The sequence below is a fragment of the Ochotona curzoniae genome, unplaced genomic scaffold, assembly GCF_017591425.1.
Source record: "Ochotona curzoniae isolate NIBS_2020 unplaced genomic scaffold, NIBS_Ocur_1.0 contig_908, whole genome shotgun sequence".
Classification (NCBI taxonomy): domain Eukaryota; kingdom Metazoa; phylum Chordata; class Mammalia; order Lagomorpha; family Ochotonidae; genus Ochotona; species Ochotona curzoniae.
This window is the reverse complement of record NW_024466607.1, coordinates 10,381,271-10,405,930: the sequence shown is the minus strand read 5'-3', so window position 1 is coordinate 10,405,930 and position 24,660 is coordinate 10,381,271. Positions and strand designations below refer to the sequence as shown.

The following is a 24,660-nucleotide window of genomic DNA, read 5'->3' as shown; positions in this document are numbered from 1 at the left end:
GAGGACCCAGATTCCAACACACAGGGTGGGGACACCTCGAGCCATAGCAGAGATACAGTACAACCCAGGAATTAGAACCATGTTGCTAGATGTCTCAACACTGATATCTTTATGCAACCCAAACATACACTTATATTGTGAGATATGTACTGGCTTCAAGGGTATGATTTCTTTTTTCAGTGAGCAAAGCAAGATTTATTAAAGATAGAAATCTGCCACAGCGTCAGGACATGGGGGCTCCAACAAAGGAAAGATCCAAGAAAATGTTGGAAATGCTGCCTTTATTTTTTTAAAGATACATTTATCTTTAATTTGAAAGGCAGATTTACAGAGAGAAAGAGAAACACAGAGAGGTCCTTAACCTACCAGCTCCCAAATGGCACCATGGCCAGAGCTGAGCCAGTCTGAAACCAGGAGCAAAGAGCTTCCTCCAGATCCTCCATATGGCTTGCAAGGCCATGAGCAGGGAGGTGGATGAGAAGTGGAGTAGCTATCCTGGAACCAGCACTCATATGAGATACCAGTGCAGCAGGCAGAGGACTAGTTTCTATGCCACCATGCTGGTCTCAGAAGTAGTGTCTTATAAGCACAGTTTGAATAGTCAGCAAAACAACTAACAATCAATAATGGATGAGGACAAAACCCATCAAAAGGGATCAGCACTATGGCAGAGTTTGTGGTGCCAATATCTCACACAGGCACTGGTTTGAGTCCCAGCTGCTCCAATGCTGATCCAGATCCCTGCCGATGTGCCTAGGAAATCAGCGAGAGACGGCCTAAGACTTAGGCTCCTACACCCATGGGGGAGACTGGAAAAAAGCTCCTGGTTTCTGACTTTGGATCAGGTCCAGCCACTGTAGCCATTTGGGGAAGTGAACTGATGCATAGGTTTCTTGCTGTCTCTCCTTCTCTGTAATTCTGTCTTTCAAACAAAAAAAAATAAAAATGTTAGCATGTCAGAACTGCAATCCTGTCTAGCTTGCTCATGATAACACAAAAGCCATCAGAAGGGTGTGACTGGCAACTTTCTGTTCTCACGATAAGCTACAAATTCAGAAGGATATGACGGCACTTTTATTTTGCTAAACGCATCTTCTGGGCAAAAGTCAGTTTCCTGTACATGTTAAAAGAGGGCCTCATTTTCTCCTTCCAACAGGGGGACGTGACCCTAACTAGCCCATCTGTCACATTCCCCCCGCCCCAAGAAGAATGGACCTTACCTGATGTTAGGGCGGGGATTACGGCACTCTGGCTGCTTCATGCTGAGAGAGGGGTGTCTGTCGGTCTGGGCAGCAGTGGGCATTTGTCTAAGGGTTAAACTAAGGGTCCCTAGTAGAATGCGGATTGAGGAAAGAAATATTTTTATCCTGTTTTGCATACAAGCAAGCTTGACATTGCATATTCACAAAATCTTTATCATTTTTCAAAAACACTTTCGGAAGGAACATCTGCAATGACTTTTCTATGTAAGTCGTGGAAAGGCACACCTCCTTGTACCCGATTCAGCTTTAGGGATTTTCCTAATTCGCCAGAAATGAATCACTGCAGGCACTGAGAAAAGTTGAGGTCTGTAGCTCAAGCAGGATGTCAGAGAACTAGTTACTTGGCACTCATGGCTCCTGCTAAGCTGTAGAATTACTGTGGGTTCCATCACCAACAAGAGCGAAATGACTCAGCTTGGCTGACGGGTCACTACCCCCGCCCTCCTGGCCAAGTTGTCACTGGAGAACAGTCATTTACTCCATCAAGTGTGTCCACGTACCGCAAACAGCCAGACACACCTCTGCTGTGGCCACGCACAGACCTGATCACGGTCACCTTCAAACGTGGGTAGACAAGTCATTGTGATTTACTCGGTATTTACTCATCTTCTGGCAGCCAGTTCATGTGGGGACACTGATCGTCCACTTCAGGGCTGAGTCAATCCCAAGCTGGGTCTGAATAAATATAGATCGTTCCATCACGCCAAGGAAGTGGAAGTCCTCAAGGACTGCCGTGTAACACTGTCCCATCTGGCTTCACTCGCCTTCACCTGCGGTCACAGCCACACGAGAAATGCTGTCCAAGTTTTGCTGACAACAGTGGTCCAAGAACTGCTCATTTCACATACCCCGAGGGTCACAAAATAAGGTCGCCTTGCACACCCTGGGATCCCATATGGGTGTTGGTTCATACCCTGAAGGCCCCACTTCCCATCCAGCTTCCTGTTGTGGCCTGGGAAAGCAGTTGAGGACAGCCCGAAGCCTTGGGACCCTGCACGCACGCGGGAGTCCTGGAAGAGGTTCCTGGCTTCAGATCAGATCAGCTCTGGCCATTGCAGCCACTGGGAGAGTGAATCATTAAACAAAAGATCTTTCTATCTCTCTTCCTCTCTGTAAATCTGCCTTTCCAATAGAAATAAATAAGATCCTTAAAAAACATGCCAACTCTGTACCTTGTTCTGTTTGAAATGAGTGTAAATCAATTCAGATGAATTCAGTCCAGGGAAACATGTTTGGCTCTGAAGAACTAAATAATGGGCCCACGACATTCAAAACTCCTGGTTCAAGTTTGTCCAACTGAAAAAGATGATCAGGAACTCACCGCACACAGTATTGGCCTTCCCTTTTTGTGGCCCAATTATTGTCTTACATTCAGCTGTGTCCACTATGCCAAGATACACAACATGGCCCCACAGAGGGAAGCTGCCACATTTCTGGTTTGAGGCTTCTACTTTTGTGCTTCATAACAAGCACACTGGCTTCTATCACTGAGGGAATGACATAGTCATAAGATAAAGCCACCCAAAGACATTTTAGCAGCTTATTTTAATAGGAAATTTAGGTTTGTATTTTTCTCATTCATTCACTATGATTCTCCATTCACAAGTCTACTTTCCTGAGAGTGTATCCCCCATGAGCAAAGTGCCACACTCCTTTTTTATAAGTATTGTGGGAAAGAGAGTTAAACGATGCCAAGACATAGTTCATCCAAAGTCTTCCCAGATTCCATTACCCACTCCATTCCAAAGGGATGGAGGGATTTTTTTGTTTATCACACTTGAGCAGAATCCCTGAAACAAATCTGCAGCATCGCAACAATGTGAACGTGTAATCAGGGCAGCAGGGAAGTGGCATGGATTTGCCTAGATTCAGTACTCTTCAACTCTGTGTAGAAAGAGAAGAGGAAAGAGAACTGTCTCTGCCTTTGATACCTCGCACGGGATGGCATTTGACCATGACTCCTCATTGAACTCTCACCATGTCCAGTACCCACCAACACTGTGGGTTACCCTTCAACCTGTACAAGTGCCTGCCCTGTATCTTCTGCCTCTCACTTCCATGTTATCTGCTTCCACTTAGCTTCCAATCTGCATTGGCAATCAATCCCAATTGTTCAAATGCCAACCCGATTATATATTTGTATCCTATAGCAGGAAGTACAAATGTTCTGTATCAATTAGAACATTACAAACATTTAAGGAGGCAGAAATGTTAAGCATTCTGATCTGATTATTATCCATTGTATGCAAGGATCAGATTATCACATTATGCCCCACCAATGTAATTAAAATTTAAAAAATAATAATTGGAAAAAAGAAACCCAATTTGACCTTTTTCCAGTTGTGCAGTCAAAGGTTTATGCCTTTTTTCTCCTCGTTGCATTATCTGAAAAGATGAAATATATTTATCACAAGGAGGCTTTGGGGACAAGCAGCCTAGCGTGGTGCTTGGTGCTGGGTGCAGACCTAGTCTGCAGAGGTTTCTCCCCGCCCATCCCTTGCACCCAACCCCCAGCTCATCCTTCTGAAAAGAGCGCTCTGGTCCCCAGATTCCCTAACCCCTGGCTTTGAACATGAGAGCCAGCACAGGGGTCTGCTTAATATCTTATCTGAGGGTTTCCCAACCTTCCATTCATTATCACCCTCTGCCAATGGGGTCTTTGGAGATGAGGCGTCCCCACCTGCCCTTCCTCCTCCATCATGGCAGTTGAACTGCATGGATGTGCTGTTTATGGAATATCTGTGCACCACACATGAGGCTCCAGCATTCACCCCCTACAAGAAGCCAAGCTGATGATGAACCTGATCACAAGACACATAGCTCACAGGCAGATCAAGCCCGAGAATGGAGGCTGGCTCTAGCAAATGAGGCTATGCCACTCAAAATGCCAGCCCTGGGGAAGTGGTGAGCAGTCCTGAGGACAGAGTCCCGGAGAACCTAAGACTTCCTTACAAAGGCCTGCGGGAGCATGGAGGGAGTGAGAAGGCTGCCATCTTGCTGAGCAAGCCAGGAATTTAAAGCCCGCTGCGATTTACCAAGTCCACATGTCCAGGCTGTGCTTGGAATGAGCAACCTAGAAGGATGAAGCGCCACCCCCGAGGCCAAGGAGCAGGCTTGCTTAGTGGTTGCTATGATGCCATGGCACACTTCCCAGCTCAGTGTTTCTTTTCAGTGTGCCGAAATCCATCTGGGCTCATGGCACCACTGTGCGGAACGCAGATGAGAGGCAGGTAAGAGCAGGTGCCGGTCATGCTGAAAGTCTGAATCCTGCCAGCATCTGTGGAACGAGAAAAGCCGACTTGTTAGTCTCAAAGGAGGGTGACATCAAGTCACAAGTCCAGTGGTCCAGGTGTGGTGGGAAGACAAGAGCCCAAGGCCTGTCAATAGGTAGGAGACTATAGGAAGTAGAAACCAGAAGTGACAAAGGATGGATCCCATGCTGAGGTCACCCTGACAAGTCAAGGACTTCACATGAAGAAACAGGAGACCCTTTGGGAGGTTTTTCTGTGTCAGACTAGGATGTCAGAAAGAGCTCCTTGCTTTATGACTGGGATATAGTGGGAGGAAAGACATGGAGCCATAGTCCTGCAGCTGGTAACTGTTCTGGAGCAGAGGAAATTGTCCAGGAAGAAGGCGAGGTCAGAGGAGAGGGCGGTCTGGACCAGATCTTAGGAGGGCGGGGGGGGGCGGCACTGTGGTACAGTAGATTAAACCTCTGCCTGCAGTGCCAGCATCTCATATCGGCACCACTTGGTGTTCCAGCTGCCCCACTTCCAATCCACATTCTGCTTGTGGCCTGGGACAACAGCAGAGGATGACCCAAAGCCTTGGACCTCTGCACCTGCGAGGGAGACCTGGAAGAAGCGCCTGGCTCCTGGCTTCAGATCAGCTCAGTTCCTGCTATTGCAACCATTTGGGGAGTGAACCAGTGGATGGAAGATCTCTCTTTGTCTCCCCTTCTCTCTGTGGCTCTGCCTCTCAAATCAAAAAATAATTTTAAAAAAAAAGGGGGGGTGGTGGCGTGGCCTAGCAGCTAAAGTACTCACTTTGAATTCCCGGGATCCTATATGGACACCGGTTCTAATCCCGGCACCTCCACTTCCCATCCAGCTCCCTGTTTGTGGCCTGGGAAAGCAATGGAGGACAGCCCAAAGCCTTGGGACCCTGCACCTGTGTAGGATACCCGGAGGAAGTTCCTGGATCCTGGCTTTGGATTGGCATAGCATCAGCCATTACGCTCACTTGGGGAGTGAATCATTGGATGGAAGATCTTCCTCTCTGTCTCTCCTCCTCTCTGTATATCTGACTTTGTAATAAATAAATAAATCTTACAAAAAAACAAACATTTTTCTGGGAAAAAAAAAAAGGAGCACGTGAGGGAGGAAGAGTGGATCCCAGACAAGGAAAGAGGGTGAAAGGAGCCAGCTCCTTGTGTGGACCCTGGCAGGTGTGTCATGGATGAGCGAGAAAGGGTCAGGCCGTGAGAGCAGGCAGAAGCACTTGGAACCTTCTGGCCAAACGAGAAGAAAAGGTCCTGACTAGGAGGAAAGGAACGGAAGCAGATAGGGGACCTCCTCAAACAGGGACAGGTCCCCAAGTTGCTTCTCAACTCTGTGCGCCTACCTGAGGATTCAGCTAACACACCCACAGGTGTGAGGTGGTCAGTCACCTGGGACCAAGACAAAGGAAGAGAAAGGTTGTAGTTCCACATCCATCCCAGGGCTGCCTGGTGAGTTTTATAGCTCTCTTTCCCAGGTCGGCAAGCTGAGGCTGTCTTAGCGTGCCCAGCTCTCTGAGAGACTTCCACCAACTCAAGCTGAACTGTGCTGTGGCTGTGCCCCCTCCACCCAGGTGCACTGTCTCACTTTCTCACACCCTCTCCCCCTTAGAGCTCCCTAGGTCTGCCCGCCTGGGGTTCCAGTCCTCCAGGCTTGTCTATTCAGTCAGATGGCCTCCAGCTGTCAGCTGGTGAGCTTGCCTGTAGCAGCATCTAAACATAGTCGCCCTCACAGGAAACCAGACAGGATTGGCCAACTCTGCAAATAAAGATGCCCTCCCGGGGAGGGAAGGGGAAACACTTACTTCTCCTGGAGCCAGTGTGAGTCAGCACGGCTGATGGGCACATTTGGAGCTTCCCATCCATCCCAGGTAGGTTCCAAGCGCCCAGCAGAGGCACCTGTGGCCAGCGCGGAGTGGGGCAATGCAGCAGAGCTCAAAGGAGGGTAATGGTGTGGGTTCACTTTACCTGCCCACAGTACCAATTATTTTCTTTCTTTCTTTCTTTCTTTCTTTCTTTCTTTCTTTCTTTCTTTCTTTCTTTCTTTCTTTCTTTCTTTCTTTCTTTCTTTCTTTCTTTCTTTCTTTCTGTTTTTGGTGTTATAAACTTCTTTTCTTTTTAGATTTATTTTTATTGCAAAGTCAGATATACAGAGAGAGGGAGAGATAGAGAGGAAGATCTTCCATTCGATGATTCACTCCCCAAATGACCGCAACTGTCAGTGCTGCGCCAATCCAAAGTCAGAAGCCAGGAACTTCTTTCAGGTCTCCCACGCGGGTGCAGAGTCCCAAGGCTATGGGCTGTCCTCCACTGCTTTTCCAGGCCACAAGCAGGGAGCTGGGTGGGAAGTGGAGCTGCCAGGATTAGAACCGGCGTCCATATGGGATCCTGGTGCGTTCAAAGCGAGGACTTTAGCTGCTAGGCCACTGCGTTGAGCCCCACCAGTTGTTTTCTTGAGGGTGCTGCAATCTCCATGTGTCCAAGGGGATGGACGAGTGGGTCAATGAAGACCCATCCAGTGTGGCAGACTACAATTAGGAACAGAAATCATCACATTTTAGGGACATGGAGCAAAGCCCACCCTTTGATATTCATTGGAAAACACACCATATGAAGTTGCCTCGAGATGCTCTTGAAGAGTTGTTGCTAATTTTTAAAGGATGAAAGGTAGAGCTTAAGTTGTGTGTGTGTGTGTCCCCTCATCTTTTGGATACTCATGTTTGTTTACAGGTAGAGCTAAATAACCCAGCAAGACCATAAAGTGGGAAGTAGATGAAAAAGTGATCACCAGCTGCTAAAATGTTGAATCTAAGTCCTCTTCAATGCTTTCATACATGTTTGTAATTTTAATAATGAAGAATTCTTTAAATGGTATTTGCATTTTAAATATCAGCATAAATGGAAAATGTAAAGACTAATCGGAGAAAAGCTCACAGATGGTCTTGGCTCCTAGGAAGTCGGACTGTGGGGAGTTCTCTGGGTTTGTTTTGCTTTTCCTTTTTCTCCCGGGGTTTTTTGTGCCATCTACACTTTTTATAATGTGTGTCTGTTGTGTTTCTGATGAAGATGGTTTTAATTCATCACTGGCACAGATTCAGTGTTCCATTTTGATAAATGCTGCTGGAATTATCGTAAAGATGCCCAGGTTTATGTCCTTGGAAAATACAGTCTTGGGAAGCAAGTTAGGTGAGCGACACAGCGGGAAGAGGTGCGGAGCACTGGCTGCAGTTGGCTCACTCTTGGTACTTTCCTTGTACCTGGCCATGACAGCAGGAGACCTTAGGTAACACTTCAGCTGCATCCAGAGAGGAGCTAATGTAGGGTCCCTCTCCTCTAGCTCCCCCTCCCCTGACAAAATTTGTTTTTGCCTTCAGCTATTGGACACTGAAAACTTCAGGGAGGAAAAAAAAAAAGTGAACCAAAGGGAAGAGAATTGACCCATCCATGTCAAAGTAGGCAGGAAAGCCGCCTTTTTTGCTCTGACTTGGGGTGGGAGGGTCAGCGAGCGGCTGAGCCCTGCAGGACACCAGGAGTCAGGATGGAGGAGATAACTAGGATTCCTGGTAAAGAGAAATGGGCTCAAGATGGTCAGGGTGGATTCTTCGACCTTCTCTTGTACTTGACTTTATTTTAAGATTTACTTATTTGAAAGGCAGAGTGGGAAAGAGAGAGAAGGGGAGCTCTTTTATCCATTAGCCCAACCCCTTCTCAAATGGCCACAGACTAAGCCTGGCCAGATCCAGGAGCAAGGAATTCTGGGAACCAGCAGTCATGACTCAAATCACTGGGTTCCTGTCACACACCTGGGAGACCTGGGTTGGGTTCCCAGCTCCTGGGATGAGCCCTAGCCCTAGCCATTGCCAGTATTTGGAGAGTGATCCGATGGATGGAAGATTTTCTCTTTCTCTCAAAAACGGCATAAAGAAAATCTGGGCTCTTTTCAAATGAGGCAGCGAGGAATCCAGAGTTTAAGGGCCAGGAAGGAAAGACCATGTTAGAGAGAACCCACTTCAGGGCTGCCACCTCCTGTCCATGCCCAGGTCTGGCAGTGAGGGAAGCAGCAGTGTTGGGCACAGCCCTCCCAGACCCTGACCTTAGACGGCCTCCCTCCCAGGCTGCAGGGCACCTGGCAACACTGAGCCCAAGTCCAAAGGCCAGAGGTGTTCAGGACCAGCACCTGCACTAGATGAGCTAGATGGAAAGAGGAACTTGCGTGTCGTCCCCATGGCAGTCTTGAGAGACAGAAGAGCCCAGATGGCAGAGTCAGGATCTTAGCTGACTTGGTCAAGGTCCCATTCTGTGTCCCAGCAGGCAGTGCCACTAGGAATTCTGGCAGCCAGCATCTCAGGCCTTATGTTTGGGCAATCATCCCTGGGGTCTCTGCCTGCTACCTGGTGAGCATAGCTTGGAGCTTACCTGCCCTGGCCTGAGTCACAACTTCCTTCCCTGCTGGCGGAATGTGGCCTCTGACATGGAAGGTCAACGGGAATAGGCATGCCTTTCAGCCAACACAGTGTCATTATTCGTGGGTGGGTGGGGGGAACTGCCTGAAAATGTTCTCCTACCCTCCCCTTCCTTAACCTTTAAAACCTTGGAACTTGTGCTGAATAAACAGACATTCCTCCTTGACTGAAGAAAACAGGAATAAGTTCAGGTCAGGCCCCACTGATTCCACCCCTGTAGTGTGCTGGAGCCCCCTCCCTCTGGTCTGCGAGAGGGAGATTACCCCAGACTAGCCGCTATCATTCCTGTGGAACCCCTGGAATCTACCTGCTTTCTACCCCTGTGTGGAAAGAAGCTTCACCCTCTAATTGAGTCTCTGTGATAGAGAAATTCCACTCTTCTTTTCGGAGCCCCTAGCAGGCACTCTGCTGTAAATATATTGTTTCACTGTGGCCAGGAGGCAAACGAATTCAAGAGATTTGAAATTCGAAGTGCAGAGCCAAGCTGTCCATTTAAAAATCTGAATGGGAGGTGAGACCCCACTCGCTGGGAATTTGGCCAAGCGTGTCATTCTGAGGGCTATTTTCTGGCTGCCATTTTTACTAACTTGGTTGCTGGGGAACTTGGGGGGACAGTGCATGGCTAGTAGTGGACCACTGCCATGCCATTTCCACAGGTTTTTGCCACCATTTCCATTGTTTTCGAGTCCCCACCCTGCACTATCTCATGGAGCACCGCCCTCCACTCATACTGAGTCTACCAGCCCCTAGGGCTCTGTTCTGGCCAAGCAGGTTCTCTTGCAAGGCCCTAGGCTGTAACAAAGCTAGCTCCTCCCCGACTCCATGGGTGTTCTAAGCCTCCTCTGGAAGCATTCCCAGTCAATATGGCTATCTCTGGCCTGTGCCCTCACCAGTGGTATCCTATCTCCAGGAATCCTCAACCCTGAAGGAATTGCATGAGGCTGTCCAGAAAAATGGACCAGGTGTAACTTACACCAAGCAGCTACTTGAAAATATTGCAGTTAACCTCAGCTGCCCCCAAGACTGGAAGGACTTGGCGAGGGTGCCTTCATAACCTGCAGACTTTTTGAAATGAAGAATTTTTTCTTATGAGAGTGTGAACAGCAAGGGCTCATAACCAACAGGCTAATACCATTTGCACGTCACCGGCAAGCCTTCAGGGTGAGGGTCAGCGGGCGGACCTGCTCCCACAAGCAGCAGTTCTCAGAATGCTGGTTTTGTTAGCCTGGCTGCCTACTGCCAGCAGCTGTTCACTTTTGATTCATCCAGCCCTCCAATGTCTGACTCCAAATTTCCTGTTGCCTGGGTTATCCACTTCTTAAAATACTTTTATAAAATGAGGAAAAAGGAAAAAAGAAGATTAAAAAAAAAAAAAAAGGAACTACCTGCTGAAACTTGTTCTAGGGGCTTGCAAATTCTACCTTGGAAGGGCTTTTGTTGTGACAAATGTTTAGCAAGCAGTCTTCTATATAAAAGGTCCTCTACTCAAAAGGTGAAGGTAAAAACAAACAAAAACCTTGACTTTCTGTAATTTTTAAGATATGACAGAAAATAATTTGGTACAAAATTGAGCTCTAACCCACTGTAACAATTGCTTCAAGGTACCAGTTAAAGCAATATGCTACTTATTAATCTACAGAGTGTTTTATATATTAAGGCAATTTTTGTGCTTTTGGCAGTTCATCACGTTTCTCACTTTGGATTGATTAAGGTTATGTACTTGTTTTAAAGATGATTTTATGTCAATAACAGAGTCTAATCTATTTAGTGTTAAGAAACTATACTCTGTTAGATTTTTTAGCTCTCTTGGCATCCTTAGAAAGTATCCAAAAAACTCGAAGTTTCAAATTCTGGGGCTTTGGTGTTTCCAGTAAGGCTCCCCCTCCCCCACCAAGATCATGCTTCACTGGCTTTGCCCAGGAAAGCCATGCCAAAGCGGAGGCTTTAGCTGAACGTGGATACTACCTGGGGACTTAGATCCTGCTGGCTGCCATGAGGTAGGGGTGAGGGAATAGAATTTCCATAGAATTCTCAGTCACAGCCCATGGTTCAACCACATCATCTTCTTGGTTGGCCAAAGTGTGTTCATTTTGGAGTGTGAGTCCTGACAAGAAACAAACAAGAAAAAAGCCCGCATTAATCTCTTTATTTCTTTTTCCATCTCACCTTTGGCCTTTTCCTTAAACCCATGCTTACTGTGAAACAGAACACACTGAGTGTCCAGGTTAACAACTTACTAAAATACAAATCCCTTGAGAACACTATCATGGACCCAAACAGGGTCCTTGCCAACACCCAGGAGTCTCCTCCTTCCCCACAGTGACCACTGTGCTGATTTCCCTGGTGACAGAGCCTTTGTTTTTCTGTCATTAAACAGCCCATCTGCCCTGCCCTTGTTGGCTCTTCACAGAAGTGGATTCACACAGTAGATGGCTTTTTTTTTTTTTCCTGGCTCTACACTGAACTTTTCCAGTACTTCTGTGTCACAGGACAGGTTCACACAACCACTTTCATGGCAGCATTGTCCCAAGGAGCCCCCCACTGAACAGCATCCACATGTACACCAGCAGTGGCGATGAAGACAAGCTGGAAGATAGCCACAGAACAGAATCCCCTATGACTGTGAGCACGCAAAAACAGCAGCACAGGGTGAGACACCACAGACACGCTGAGATGCACATCCAGATAAAGGCAGTCAGTCCATGTTTGCTAGCCTCGTGCGTCTCCACTACTGACACAGCAGGTGTTTCTAAGACCAAGGATTCTTGGCACAGCTGTCAGGTTTCTGTTTTACAGAGTTGTGAGTTAGCGCAGACAATGGAAGAGACAGTCCCCAAAGGCTGTGGTAGAGGGGCACCGTGGCAACTCTGTGTGTGTGCTCGCATGTGATTGTGTCTAGTGCAAAGTATCTAATCACCCCACCACCTTGCTACCCCACTTCCTGGCCAGGCTTGGACTCCATGGCTTCTGTTTACCCCCATCTGCCTTCTTAGCCTGACCTCTCTTTGCCCTTCTGGGGCCTCTTTTCAGACCACCCCAAACTTTGCTGAATGCTCTGGAGCAGGTGGATCCCTCCAATGGCACGACCCTCCCTACCCTCTATTTCTGGCACATTCTGTCACTCTTCTCTGCCAAGCCCTGGCCCTCTGGAGACTTCTAAGCTCAGACTTTGTGCCTGTGACTTTCAAGGCCACCCTCACTCCTACCTCCATCTCTACCCACCTGGAAGGCTCCTCCCTCCCTTAAGATTCAGCTTAAACCACCCCCTTCTGATGACCTCCCCCTGAATCCTTAAGGGGACAGGTGCCAAGGTTCTTGAGTTTCCTTATATTTCTGCTACCTATTCTACTACCAAATAATAACAAACACTCAAGAGGAGTATACCTTTTACATTTTTAATCTCTGCAGAAATTGGCACATCGTGTCTGGTTTTGGGGCAAACAGGGGTACTTAAGAAACTCAGAGGGATAAAGATGGAATTAAACAATAAGCTGATCTTAGTGCAACAACAACAACAGAGGAAATCCAAGTAGCTATTTCCCATACTACACATTTCTGCGAATGTTTTGAAGTCTGTTTTTTGAAAACTTTTGCACCACAATAAGCTTTATCTTGTAATTCCACCTTTGCATAACCTTTATCCTATCCACAAAGGTGGCAGAGAGAGAGAACAGTTCTAATCCAGAATAAGTAAACCAGCAGATGATGTATGTCATAAAGAAATCTCAACGTGTTGGTAGCCAGGCAGTCACCTAGACTATCCACGCTGTTGGGATAGACAATGACTGGGCCCCCAAGTGGAATTGGCAGGATCATTTCTCAAGTTCATTCTCTCTGCACCCTTAAATGTGTTAGTTCATTGATTCAACCCAGGGAGCTCAGCCAGCTTGCAGTCAGCCTCTTTTCTAGGGAGTGATAGCGACTGCCTTTCGTCTCCAGTTCTACAGAAGAGGTACTCCATGTCCTGCAGGTTTTTGCCCCCTCTGGGAGAAAAGTTCCATGCAGTTCAGGAACCATGGGCTTGGCTGGAGAGATGTACCAGGGGTGGAAATCCTGGTTCATTGACATCATCCAATTCCCCCAACCTTCTGTTGGTTAATCCAGACAGTGGGGATAACTGTCTCTCAGGCAGTTGGGGATGGAATGCAATGGTGGCCCAGTGCAAACTTGACACTAGCAGGCACCCCCAGCATGACAGCCTTCTAAACTGAGGCTTTATGAGAGTAACTTCTTCTCCTGGGATGTACCAAAACAAGAGCATTCCAAAAGCTGAAGCTGGGGCACAAGTCACTGTCTAGTCTCATTCATCCCAAAGAAAGGGAAAGAGAACCTAACCATTCTTTTTTGGGACTGGACTGATCAGACATACTCTTCGCCCAACAGTTTACTAAGCCACCATAAAAAGAGATCAAGAGGGCCCGGCGCAGTGGCCTAGCAGCTAAAGGCCTTGCCTTGAGCGTGCCTGGATCTCATATGGGCGCCAGTTCTAATCCCAGCAGCTCCACTTCCCATCCAGCTCCCTGCTTGTGGCCTGGGAAAGCAGTCAAGGACGGCCCAAAGCCTTGGGACCCTGCACCCACATGGGAGACCTGGAGGAAGTTCCTGGCTCCTGCCTTCAGATTGGCACAGCTCTGGCCGTTGTGGTCACTTGGGGAGTGAATCATCAGACAGAAGATCTTCTTCTCTGTCTCTCCTCCTCTGTGTATATCTGAATTTGCAATAAAAATAGATAAATCTTAGAAAAAAACAGATCAAGAAGAATTTTTTAAAAAAGAAGATATTCTGGATTTAAAAAGGAAAAAAAAAAAAAGTAAGCAGGACATGAAGCCAAAAAAGGAGAAAGGCAACACAAAAAAATCCAAATTATACAGAAAAAAAGAAAATGGATTTGAATCACCAAAAAGAGAAAGGAAGTCTACAAAAGGGAAGCTGATGGGAAAGAGTGGGTAAAGATGTCTCCCCAGAAGTTTAGAAAAATAACAAGCATGCATGAGAAAAGGAAGTGGAGCTAAGGAGTAGGCCCAGATCAACAATGCAAAAGCATTTAAGTTTCTAGGGAAGGTCACACAAAATTCATTCTTACTGGGATATGAAAACACTCGCATACAGCAACTATCTGCCCCAAGGCTGAGCCCAGACATTCCCAGGTCAGCACCATGAGGTCAAATGGAGTGGCTTAGCTGAGTGGAGCTGGAGGAGGATGGAGAAAGTACAGAAGGGCTGTCCTAGCTGGCTGTAGGTCATAAAGCCCAAACCCCCCACAGGGCAGTGCCTTCACAAGTACCACCAACTGGCAATCCCGGCCCATGTAGAACCGGGCAGAGTAGATGCTGCAACGGTTTGACTTCATGGGCTCCTATTCTGGTTTTGTGGAGGGCAAAAAAAGGCCAACATCTTACCTCAAGTAAGAGGCCATCAGACCCTCGGCAGGCCTCTGACCGCTCCTTTAGCCCACCCTAGAAAGGAACTGGCCACATGCCTTTCAGCCTCCAGGAGCCCTTCTCTGTAGGCTCATTTCCCAAGCCTTGAACACTCCTGATGACCCAGAAATAATGAGGAAGGTGATCCAGTTCAGACCCATTGCCCCTACAAAGATGCCTTACTAAGACTGCCAGGTTCAATTGAATAATTCAGGCAGGGAACATTCCTCATGATGATGTCAACTTTCAGATGTGATTGTAGCCTGAGCACACAGACAAGTCCTTTCCCAACTTCCTAAAACCCTGTGTCAACTACTACGACTCCTGCAAGTGAGGCAGTGGCCAAGTGCATCTCAGAGCTGAACTTGCTGATGTCAGAATCTCATGATCAGGTGTACCCAGCAGCCATGTGTGAAAGGAGTATGTCAGGAGGAGGGAATGTGTTCTCCAACTTACGGTCTGGCTGTGGAGAGCTGGTGGGCTTGTGCTCCTCTCCTCTCCGCACTGTGAGGCTGATAGATCTTTTCCCTTGTTCCTTGAAGCCTTTCATTCATTCGCTCATTTGTTGAACATGCCAGGTTCCAGACCCATGTGCAGAATGAATCCCTGTGTGTTCTGTGAGCAACTCCAGGAACAGGGCATTTCATAGGACGCTGTCGATACTATGTTCAAGGTCTAGAGTATCATATGTGTCTCTCTACAAATGTTCACGGGGCAATTGGTCAGGACAATGCCTTTCCCTTTGTTAAACACTGGCCTGCAGAGTTGAAAGAAACATTCTTTTAGGATCTTCTAGTCTTGAGAGCAGTGGGTGGGAGGAGAGCTGTAATGAAAACTTTGAAAAGGTGTTGACTCTGGACATATCTGGGTCCAAGTTGCATCCCTTCCACATGTAAGTTGTGCAGCCTTGAGAAGTTACTCTTCCTCTCTGAGTGCATATATTTGCCTGGAAAAGCAACCGTTTGGAGCCAGCACTGTACACAGCAAGTTAAGTTGCAACATGCAATGCCAGCATCCCACAAGGGTGCCCGTTAAATCCCAGCTGCTCCTCCTTCAATCCAGCTCCCTGCTAATGCGCCTGGGAAAGCAACAGAAGGTGGGGCAAGTGCTTGGGTCTTTGCCACTTACATGGGAGACCTGAATGAAGCTCAGGAACCTGGCTTCGGTGTGGCCCAGCCGGGTAATTGTGTCCATTTGGGCATGAGTGATCCAGCAGATAAAAGATCTCTCCATCCCTCTCGCTCTGTAGACTCTGTCTTTCAAATAAGTAAACAAATAGTTTAAAAAAGAGACAACCCCATTAAGTGTCAACTACTCCTTTTGAGCATGTATAATGTGCTTGCTATTGTACTGGGTTATTTATTTTTATTTTTCCATATACTTCATTTTTTATTTATTATTAAACTTCTATATCAAGTAATTAAACTTTTTCAAACTAAATAGGATGTGCATTTTTACATGATCTTAAAAATTCCAGAAGCTTATAGTGAGATCTGGATCTTTTTTCCTCCCTCCCCTTGTCTCTTGAACATCTACTGCGGTAATTGCTGCTCCCTGCACTAGTAGGTCCCTTCAGAGAAATTCAAGCCTTGCACAAAACACACCATTCTTTTTCCCAAATAACAGCATACTACATCCAGATTCCTTGCTCAGCTTTGCTCACTTATCAGTGTGCCTAAGAGCTTGTCCCATAACAGAACATGCAACTCCAAAAATTGTGCAATGTAGGGACACTGCATGTAACTTATCTAAGTGCCAAATATGTTTGAAAACCAAGCATTTTTTCCTAACACATTTTTCATGGACTTAAAGAATGATGGCTTTATTAGAAAGACAGAGAGAGAGAAAGAGAGCTTCCATCTGTTGGCCCATTCCGCAAATGCCTGCAAGAGAACAAAGCCAGGAGTGGGGCACTAAGGTCTCCTGGGGACAAGAATGGTTCTCAGCCATGGAATAATGTCTCTCTCCCTCTTTCCTCTGCAGTGTGGGTCACATTGGTAGGGATCCCAGTGTGCTGAGTATGCACACACTGCATGCACAGACCCGTGTCATTGCTCATCAGGGGAGCAGTGACATTTCTTGGGCCTGTCCTGGAGTCTGTGAGCTACCAAGGAGCCATGAGGAGGACTGCAGTGTCCTCTGAGCTGCCCCACTGGCTGGAAGGGAGAGGGTCCACGTCAGACTGGCACCCTGTGACCAGCTGTTTAGCTCTCAATATGTCACCCAGCCACAGTTAAGGCATAATCATCTCTCCCATAGCATTGCCTGAAATTGCAGTTCATCCACAGACGACACATCCATCAGCTGCCTCCACTCTGTCATGGCCTTTGTGTGGATTTTTCCTATGGTGTTAATGGATTGTTCCTATGGTTAATGGTTAGGGTGGGCTGACTGCTACTGAGCTGAGTCTCCTATAAACATGTTTGATGAATGGCATTGAATCCCTTTAATCAGCATCTCTAGTTCATTTGGAATCTTGGTGCAGATGACAGAAAGGATCCCTCTGCGTGTTGCAGCCCTGACACTGGCACTGGGCAAGAAGAGGATCAGGATTTGGGAGCCTTTGCCACTTCGTCAGGCAATAGATTGCTTTTTCCTAGCTACCCCTGCCTCCTCCACACTTGGGTCCCAGCTATCCTCTTCCTTGTGTCACAGAAACCCCTGGGAACCATCCAGCAGACAGTGAATTCAACCTGGGATTTTTAGAATTGCAGGGCGTTCAATGTGTATGGAGTGTTTAGCACTGAATTTGGCAGCTTCTGTAAAAGCTTAACAAAGGATAGTTTGCGCTCTGCTCCCCTCCCCCAAATAGTCTAAAGTTAAGCAATTTCTTAAGTAAGTGAAGAATGTTACATGTAAAGACCAAACTTCCCTAATGCCCAAGAGGGGCAAAACACAGGCAGACTGGATTTCACATCCCCATGGCATCTGCTTCCTCCTCCAACAACTCCACTGATCAAGCCTCTGCAATATGCTACGTGAGGAGCCGACACTCCCCTTTGCTCACTCTATGGGCAGACATGAGAAAGAACCCCAGTCCTGCAGGCAAGCAGGGATGGACTCAGAGATTCCAGACTCCCCCATCACTTAACCTTGAGAGGGCAGACAGAAGTTCCTGGGCGGAAGGACTGACCACAGGCACCAAGAGATAGACAATGGTTTCTAAGAGCTCTTGGCTTCCTCTTGAGCTCAGCTTTGAAGCTCTTTCAGAGAAGGGGAGGATGACTAAGTCCAGGATATCTAACTAACCCCTCTCGTACCCCAGGACTTAACCACTTCTGCTGTTCAGCAGCAGCCAGCCTGGAAAAAGTGTGCTCCTGCAGCCACCATGTGCATGGAGTAGCAGTTGTTTCCCCTACCAACAGGCTTGTGTCATAGGGATCTGACATTGGTGTAGTTCAGCAGGAGCTGAGCCAGCCACTTCACACTGTTCAACTGAAAGGTTATTGATTAGGCCCACAGTCAGGGATACCTCTCTGAGAAAGGGGCACCGAAGCTAGAGACAAAGAAAGCACACATCTTTTCTGCCCTGCCCCAGCCTGAGCCAGTCCAGGGCAGAGAGTGTTGGCCTGGAAGAACCTGGGTGGACACAGGACACATGGCAGAGGCAGGCAAGAGAGAAGCACCTCGCAGGCTGGGCGGGTTGTCCCCTTTCCGGGGCAGTCATTGCGTGGGTAAACCATCGTGAACAGGGTGCAGTAGGTGTGGAAACTCCGTTGGTTACAGAACTTGAGCTTTGCTTTCAGTTGTGGTGAGGAGGGAGGCAGGTGACAACCAGGAGGACCCTGGGAGTTCCTGAAAGGCATGTCTGCAAGGCCACAAGAAGGAGGAGGTGGCACTTGGGTGCTCAATGTGACAGGCTGCCCTGTCTACCAACTCTGGTTGAGAAGAGAGAGAAGATGCATGTCCCACAATGTACAGAAGTGTCTTCTTTTGCCATTTTTTGTTGTTGTTGTTGTTGTTCAGAAGGCGATAAGAGATAAGAATAGTGGGGAAAGCCAAAGCTGGCAATGATCAGGCAACTAGCCACTTGAGGTCCCGCCCAGCAGACAAGTAGAGTATTATTCCCCATCTTGAACCAGCCATCCCCTCTGGAAGGCATAACTCAAATCATAGCAGCCTTCTTCCTCACCAAGGGCTTGTAGGATGACCCATCTTCCTGGTCTTTCGGGGCAGGGGTGTTCCCATTAGAAGTGGTGTGCAACTCAGAGTAAGTGGCTTAACCTAGCAAATGCAGCATTCAAGGAGAAATGAAATAAAATGCACCTATTTGGGTTCAAAGATGGAAGGCCTCCGTGTGTGAGAGGTCTACAAAAAGTTCATGCAAAATTCCCATTGTGAAATGGATCATGTGTGAATTTCAAATTTTTCTGCATCAAAACAAATTGATCTTCTCTTTTTTATATTAATTTAGAATTATTTAGGACACAGAGAGACAAAAGGAGCAAACAAGGCTCCGATGTTGTTCATTCCTCCAGATACCCACGAAGGCCCCAGGACTGGCTGGGCCAAAGCCAGGAGCAAGGGAACACAAAGTCCTTCTCATGGGTGTCAGAAATTCAGTTATTTGTGCCATTACTTCTCTGGTCTGCATGAGCAGGAATCTAGAGTCAGGAGCTGCAGCCCGGTGTTAAACCCAAGTATTCTGACAGGGTGCATGGGCATTCATTTGTCACCTGGTATTTTATTTATTAGGATATCTGTCCACCTCACATGAACTTTTTGAAGCACCTCTGCCCGACTCTGATCCCTGTTAAGAAAGAGAAGGACTTGATGGTTCCAAAAGAAAAAGAAGAGAATTGATTCTCAAACACAAAGGATGGAGGAACAAAGAGAAGCGTGTTGATAGATGCAGCTGAACAAAGCACTCCTAATGGTTGACAACCAATACTGTTCATTTCAAAACAGCTAGTAAAGAGGGTTTTGAGAGTCCAGTGCGATAGCTTAGCGGCTGGAGTCCTCTCCTTGAATGCACCGGGATCCCATATGGGTGCCGGTTCTAATCCCGACAGCCCCACTACCCATCCAATTCTCTGCTTGTGGCCTGGAAAAGCAGTCGAGGATGACCCAAAACCTTGGTATCCTGCACCCATGTGGGAAACCTGGAAAAAGTCCCTGGCTCCTGGCTTTGCATTGGCACGGCTCTGGCTGTTGCAGTCACTTGGGGAGTGAATCATCAGATGGAAGATTTTCCTCTCTGTCTCTCCTCCTCTCTATATATCTGACTTTGCAATAAAAATAAATAAATCTTTAACAAAAGAGGGTTTTGAATGCTCCCAACACAAAAGAAATGATCAATGTCAGAAGAGATTGCCATACCGATTACCCTGATGATTACACATTACCTACATGCAGTGCAGCGTCAGTGTGCCCCATAAATATGTACAGTTACAACTACTATGTGCCTATTGAAATGTTTAAAAAATAATGAATAAGACAAAGGTGAGGTCATTTGGGTATTTGCTTGCTTGAGGTCCTGGGATGGCATCAGACCTCTCCTTCTAGGCCAAGCTTCATAAAGGAGAAATGAGGGGGCAGAGGGCAGAGAATGTGGACGAAAGGGAGGATTGCTTTGAGGGGAGAAAGGACTGGGAGTCGAGGTTTGGCTGCACCCCTACACTCCCACTCTCCTCTCAACTCCTGCCCCATCCACCCACCAGCCAAGGTTACCTCCCTTTTGGAGACAACTGTAGAAAACAAAAAAAAAAAATCTGTTTCAAGCTTCAGACCCTGAGCCTGGTTCTGTGTGACTCTGGCCAAGTCACTAGACCTCTCAAGAATCCTGGCTTGCTCTCTGGAGCCTGCTGCAGGCTCCATCAGAGTACTGGGGGTAGGGAGGCTGCAAGGTGACAGTGTGAAGTTACAACTGACCTGAATGCCCAGCCAGAGCTTTCGGCTTCCTGCCTGCCTCATAAGGCACCAGAGTATTACTTCATTCCTCTGAGAATTAATGCTAACAGTACTTGTTTTCCTTTGTGATCCAGGTCCCCGCCATGACCGCCTTCTACCCCGAGTGGGGTACAGAGGCCTTTGAGTATGACGAGTCTGCAGAAGCCTGTTTTTTAGGGGACATCGTGACCTTTGGGACTGTCTTTTTCTCCATATTCTACCCCATTGTCTTTGCCTTTGGCCTGGTGGGGAACCTTCTGGTGGTGTGTGCCCTCAACCACAGCCGGAAGCCCAAGAGCATCACGGACATTTACCTCCTGAACCTGGCCTTATCCGATCTGCTCTTCGTGGCCACTTTGCCCTTCTGGACTTACTACGTGATAACCGAACAAGGCTTCCACAATGCCGTGTGCAAACTCACGACTGCTCTGTTCTTCATCGGCTTCTTCGGAGGCATGTTCTTCATCACCATCATCAGCATCGACAGGTTCATGGCCATTGTCCTGGCCGCCAACTCCATGAACAACCGGACGGTGCAGCATGGCATCATCACCAGCCTGGCCGTCTGGGCAGCAGCCATCCTGGTGGCAGCGCCCCAGTTCATGTTCACAAAGCAAACAGGAAACGAATGTCTGGGTGACTACCCTGAGGTGCTCCAAGACATCTGGCCTGTGCTGCGCAACATAGAGTATAATGTCCTGGGCTTTTTGCTGCCCCTTCTCATCATGAGCTACTGCTACTTCAGAATCATCCACACCCTGTTTTCCTGCAAGAACCACAAGAAAGCCAGGGCCATCAAACTCATCTTACTGGTGGTCATTGTCTTCATCCTCTTCTGGACCCCCTACAATGCCATCATTTTCCTGGAGATCCTCAAGTTCTACGGCTTCTTTCCCAACTGTGACATGAAAAGGGACCTGAGGTTGGCACTCACTGTCACTGAGACAGTGGCATTTAGCCACTGTTGCCTCAATCCCTTCATCTATGCTTTTGCTGGAGAGAAGTTCAGGAGATACCTGCGCCACTTGTACAGGAAATGCCTGGCTTCCCTATGCGGCCGTTCGGTCCATGTCAGTTTTTCCCCATCTGAGTCTCAGAGGAGCAGGCAGGAAAGCATTGTCAGCAGCAATTTTACTAGCCATACAAGTGACAGAGATGCGTCCATCCTTCTCTGAAGGGATGCCCATAGTCTTGTCTCCTCAGAGCCCACAGTTTGCAGATCTGGCAGTGTTGGATTTTGTTTCCTGATGTTCATGAAACAACCTTGAAGTGTTTCTGAAAACTGTTCAAATTTACAATGACTAAACCTAAACTTGTCTCCTTACTGCAATTGTTAGGCCTTTTTCGTTGCTGTTGTTAAATAAGTCATGACCATTATAACCCAGAGTAGCTTTGTTAAAATGGGGTGGTATCGTTCACGTTGTGGTATCGGCCAAGGGCTGGGTGAATGGAAACTGTGGCTTGAAGGTAACTGCAGGCTGCTCTTCCCAGCCTGCTGAGTAGTGAGAATCCCTCACCCACAGCTTCAGTACCATGAAGGGATCTCCTTCCTCCCTCCCCAGTCCAGGGAGGGTTCTCCCTGGCCAACAGGGAAGACAGGAGCTTCCCTGCCGATCTCATGGCTGGAGATCCAGGAAGACACATTTCTGGGAAGCTGGGAGGGGTGATGCCATTGCAAGCAGTCAGAATGAGGGCTGCACAACATCCCCACCACGAGCCTGCCCCAGCGTCTCCCCGACACAACGGTAGACATCCTGGCAGGTGTTTCCACTCCTGCGTTTGCCCCTCCAGATCTTGCTCATCTTTTACTACTTGAGAGTTGCAGTCAGATGGTGCAGTTTTGTAAATCTGCTTCTTCTAAACAGCAGACCCCAAAAAGCTTTGTTTCCATGTAGCTTTGCCACTTCTGTTCAGTCACAGACTTGGAGGGCAGGTGAAGTGTCTGATTCATGGCTGGGTGTCTGGCAGTCTGTGTGTGTGTTCAATCAATGGGGAAATGAGGTATTGTTTTCGAGATCATGCGCAATAACTTACCCACTGTTGCTCTGTTGATAATATCTCCCTCTACCCAGAAATGGGAAGAAAACATAGAAAGTTTGGAAACAATGATCACACCCACTTCTCCCTGACCCTCGATCCTTCCGACCCTGATCAACTATGCAAACATCATCTAAAATTTAAAAAAGTAAAAAAAAACCAAAAACCTCCAAATACCAATTTTGCTCCTATGCATGATATTTTTTGTACTCTGTATATTAGTTTATCACAAATCAGGAAAATACACAATACTCATCTTTTTGGATCTGGCTTATTTCACTAAGCATGTTTTCTAGTTGCAACTATTTTGTTGCAGAAGACAGGACTTCATTGTTTTTAGGATTCAGTAGCATTCCATTGTGTACATATATCACAATGTCCTTTTCCAGCCATCAGCTCATGGACATGTGGGCTGGTTCTGTATCTTGGCGATTGTGCGCTAATTTGTTAGGCATGAGCATCTTGAACGGTAACTCCCATGATGTTAGTTTTAAGACACCTACAACAATTTACATTAAGCAATAAATATTCTACTTAGGATAACTTCGAAATAAACATTACATCATTTAACTATTCTCAGAGTTGATGACTTGGGAACTGATAAATCAGGGAATGAAAAAACCTTGTGCAAAAATTGAATGGTACTTGGAGCACAATGGGTCCAGAGAAACTTCTGGAACCAGGCCTGTTAGCTACAGCCATTGGCTTACAACTAATGGAAGGGGTGGATGCCCTGAGGGTGTTCACAGGTTTGCTTCATTATTACGTGATTTGCACTCCAACTATTGGATCATGAGACTTCTAATTTAAAAGTTTAACTCTTGATAGAGGAGCTTGGGAAACTCCTTCATCAGGATGAAATCTTGCAGATGAGCACCAAGAATCAAGGCAAGAAGCAGCCCAGACCATGTCAGGTTACAGAACCTGTTGCCATACATGTGGCTCAGGTAGGGGACAGACCAGGTGGGCCAATTCATAACATTCACTGGCAGATCTGGGAACTAAAACAGGAGGGACCAGGTTGAGCCACACCAGCCAGTTCACATCAGGGCTACGACAGGGATATGGCTGGGCTGGGCTAGGCTGCAGCACCCACCAGCATGAGCTGGAACTGGGGGCAGGCTGCACTGAGCCAGACTGCAAAGCGATTATGGATGCTGAGGTGAGACAAGCCCTGCCAGCCTGGGGTCAGTGGATGCTGGGTTCATGAGTCCCAGGAATGGGGGATCCAGTGGGGTGCAAGTCACCTGGCTCAGGTCTCTTGGCCCACCTGAAAGAATATGCTCTCCGCTGTGAAACGGCAGAGTAGTGGATGCAGACCCTGATGCTCATGGAGAATATGGCAGCCCATTTGGTATGGTAACAGGATAGCAAAACAAATTGGACAACTATCCCAGCCAAACAACGACAGCAAAAATCCGGGTGAGGGATCCTCACAATAGCCCAGCAGCTAAAGTCCTCGCCTTGCACGTATCAGAATCCCATATGGGTGCTGGTTCTAATCCCAGCAGCCCCACTTCCCATCCAGCTCCCTGCTAGTGGCCTGGGAAAGCAGTCGAGAATGGCCCAATGCATCGGGACCCTGCACCCGTGTGGGAGACCTGGAAGAGGCTCTGGGCTTTTGGCTTCGGATTGGCTCAGTTCCGGCTGTTGCAGCCACCTGGGGAGTGAATCAGGGGATGGAAGATCTTCCTCTCTGTCTCTCCTCCTCTCTGTATATCTGACTATGCAATAAAAATAAATAAATCTTTTTAAAAAACAGCAAATTTGGAAACGATGATTTCAGCCATTTTTCCCTAACCCTCGATCCTTCCCATCCTGATCAATCATGTAATCATCAGAAAAAATAAAAAATAAAAAACAGTCTAACTACCCAAAGAGGGAAATTAAAAAAAAAACTAATCCTTTTAACTTGAGAAATAAGAGTAGGAAAGCAAACACCATCATTTCTAGTAAATAAATAAATAGGTATCACAAGAGATCCCCTCTATACTCAGTCCTTCATTCCTTTGGTTGGATAGCACAGAATAGAGAGAAAATGAAGATGTTCACTGAACACGTCAAAATAGCAAGAATGTTGATATCTGGCTCCTAGCTAATGTCTTATCTGCACCTTCCAAACACGGCGAGCTTGTCCTGCCCCAGGAGCTGATTCCCTGTTCCAAGCGGGCACCACTTGCTGGCCCACAGGAACAAGTCAGTCTCACCAGGACTCACTGTTGGCTTCGCTTATTGAGTTGGCAACTGCGTTTTGAACTTCCCAACAATAAGCCAAGTGGGGGAAGTGGATCTGGGCTAATTTAGAAATATCG

General features: G+C 47.3%; 1 protein-coding gene across 1 annotated transcript; it reads left to right on the top strand.

Moving 5' to 3' along the window:
- The first annotated feature begins 6,304 nt into the window (after positions 1 to 6,304).
- On the top strand, positions 6,305 to 22,918 carry CX3CR1 (C-X3-C motif chemokine receptor 1). The gene is made up of 2 exons (XM_040994277.1): positions 6,305 to 6,410; positions 20,407 to 22,918. The coding sequence occupies exons 1-2, from the start codon at positions 6,378 to 6,380 to the stop codon at positions 21,484 to 21,486; spliced, it is 1,113 nt and encodes a 370-aa protein (XP_040850211.1). The 5' UTR covers positions 6,305 to 6,377; the 3' UTR covers positions 21,487 to 22,918.
- Positions 22,919 to 24,660: the final 1,742 nt, after the last annotated feature.

Excerpts from the sequence above, each read along its gene's own strand:
- CX3CR1 (XM_040994277.1), top strand. The coding sequence starts at position 6,378 with ATGGGCACATTTGGAGCTTCCCATCCATCCCAG. Across the intron at positions 6,411-20,406 it reads GAGCTTCCCATCCATCCCAG|GTCCCCGCCATGACCGCCTT; the intron begins GTAGGTTCCAAG and ends TTTGTGATCCAG.